At 39.6% G+C, this 2,676-nt stretch overlaps 1 protein-coding gene across 1 annotated transcript; it reads left to right on the top strand.

The window, feature by feature from the left end:
- Positions 1-1,599: 1,599 nt before the first annotated feature.
- On the top strand, positions 1,600-2,076 carry LOC137822137 (uncharacterized). The gene has a single exon (XM_068627041.1). It carries the CDS (start codon positions 1,600-1,602, stop codon positions 2,074-2,076), a length of 477 nt encoding a protein of 158 aa, XP_068483142.1.
- Positions 2,077-2,676: the final 600 nt, after the last annotated feature.

The following is a 2,676-nucleotide window of genomic DNA, read 5'->3' as shown; positions in this document are numbered from 1 at the left end:
ATCCCAAGTTCTTGAGTCACTTTTGGAAGCCCTTGTGGGGCAAGCTTGGGACTAAGCTTTTATTTTCTACCACTTGCCACCCACAAACTGATGGTCAAATCGAGGTGGTGAATAGAACTTTGGGACAACTATTGAGATGTTTTATTTCGGGGAATCCTAGAGTGTGGGAGAATTTACTACCCCATGTTGAGTTTGCATATAATCGTGTAGTAAATTCTACCACCTCACATTCTCCTTTTGAGGTTGTCTATGGGTTTAACCCCTTAACACCTCTTGATCTTCTTCCTATTCCCCTTCTTGGAGATGTCTTGTGCAAAGATGGGGATGAAAAAGCTTCTTTTGTGAAAACTTTGCATAAAGACATCAAGAAGAGAATTGAGAAGAAGGTTGGCAAGTATGCTGAACTTGCCAATAAAAGGAGAAAAGCATTGTTGTTTGATGAGGGAGATTGGGTTTGGCTTCACTTGAGGAAGGATCGTTTTCCTACTCAAAGGAAGTCCAAACTAATGCCTCGTGGGGATGGACCTTTCCAAGTCCTCAAGAGGATTAATGACAATGCTTATGAGTTAGATATGCCTGATACATTCTTAGGTAGTCATACTTTTAATGTCAGCGATCTAACTCCTTTTTCTGTAGGTCTCCAGAATTCGTGGTTGAATTCTCTCCAATTCGGGGAGTATGATGGAGATCAAGCTCAAGTGGACATGGAGGCCAATCATCAAGAGCAAGAAGAGGTTGAGGCTCAAGTGGAGGACGCCCATGGAGGTCAAAGCCCACCTCAAAGGCTTACAAGAAGCATGTTCAAAGCTTTAGGAGCTAATGGACGTTTATTTTTGTAATTTCTTTGTGTGAAGGTGCTTAAGAGGGAAACATTAGAAACCTCTTTTGTTAAAGCATCTTTAGGTCCTTATTTAGGAGTATTAGGGGGGGGTGCGTTAGTAGATATGTGTAGGAGTAACTAGGGAGGTGCCAAAGTGAAAGAGAAGGTCACATCTTCTTCATGACCATAGTTGGCGCCACTTTCATTAGCTTTTGGGGGGAATTTTGAATTGAATTTGCCTTGCATTTCAGCCCCTCTAGGCTATAAATTAAGGTGCTGCCCTTGTACATTTCAGATTTGAATTTTGATTAGAGAAACTATACTCAATTTTTCAGAGAGCTTTGTGCCTTCCTCACTAGTCTTATCTTGAGAGTTCAATGGTTACCTCAAGTGGCGGCTTGCACACTCATCTTGGAGTCACCATCCTCTAAGTGGCGTGATCATCCAACCATTCCTCCATCTTCATGAGCTTTCTCTTCTCCTTCCTTCCTTCTCTTTTTTATGTTCATGTCTTAGCTTGTGTTCTTGCCTTTTTTGGTTCGGCTTTTTTAATTTTCAGCTGGCTGTTCTTCTTTTGTTTGATTTTTGGTTCGGTGCCTTTAAGTTTCCAGCATTTCTATTCGATAATCTTGCCTTTTGTTCCATTTTAATCGGTTCAATTTGACAATACATGGAACTTCCATATGAGTTTGTGTTTTGGTACTAATCTTGGTGAGTTCTTGTTCATAGAACCTTGATCCAATTCTATGATAAAGTGCCTATCTCATATCCAACTCAAGATGATTCCTAAGAATGTCAAGAATCATTCATATTGTGCTATTGGAATCACATCAAAGAGGGATAGTGAAAAAGTAATGAGTTCTAAGCCTACGCTTCTTGTGTCTAGGCATGAGGTCCAAAGGGATATAGTTGCTCACAATCCTATCTTTTTAGCTATTCCTAGACCTCTTACGTTAGAACCACTTGTAGATAGTCCTCATTGTTTGGATAATTTGGTAAAGGAGTTTCATGATGTGTTTCAAGATCCTCCAAAAGGACTTCCACCTTTGAGAGGGATTGAGCACCAAATTGATTTGATTCCGGGATCTTCTTTACCCAATCGTCCGGCCTATAGGACAAATCCAAGTGAGACTAGGGAAATTCGCCAACAAATTGAGGAATTAATTGCTAAAGGTTGGGTTCAAGATAGCATGAGCCCTTGTGCTATGCCTATTATCCTTGTCCCTGATATGATTCCAATTGCAAGATATAAATGATTCTTTGACATTTTATGGAATCAACTTGAGTTGGAGAATGAAGAGGCACTTTTATAGAAATGGATCAATGTTCTATGTTTCAAGAACTCACCAAAACTTGCGCCAAACACCAAAGCTCACATGGAAGTTCCATTTCTTGTCAATTGAACCGATTAAAAGGTGCAAGAATGCAAATGAACCGATTAAATTGCTTAAGAAATGAAATGAACCGATTAAAATGCTTCACAAATGAAATGCACCGAACAAAAGCAAGGAAGAAGGAAGATGAACCGATTATATTGATCAAATAAGAAGATGAACCGAACAAAACATGAAACTAAGCTAAAACACCGAATAAAAAGGTCCTAAGATATGTTTAGGAATTCGTATGGACATGGAGATGAAAGGAATAGATGGAAAAGAGAGAAGACTTATGTGGTTGAAGAACTTGGTTGATGAACACGCCACTTGAAGTATTAATGCTCCAAGATAAGTGTGAATTGCCGCCACTAGAGGGAACCAAGGCTCTCAAGATGAGACTATGAAGAGGAGAAGGCAAGTTCTCACTACACTTAATCACCAATTCGGGAGAGTTTTGTTACTTCAAATATCAAATCTGTT

The sequence above is a fragment of the Phaseolus vulgaris genome, chromosome 9 (assembly GCF_000499845.2).
Source record: "Phaseolus vulgaris cultivar G19833 chromosome 9, P. vulgaris v2.0, whole genome shotgun sequence".
NCBI classification, from domain to species: domain Eukaryota; kingdom Viridiplantae; phylum Streptophyta; class Magnoliopsida; order Fabales; family Fabaceae; genus Phaseolus; species Phaseolus vulgaris.
The sequence above is the reverse complement of the archived record's forward strand: the minus strand, read 5'-3'. Positions and strand labels throughout refer to the sequence as shown.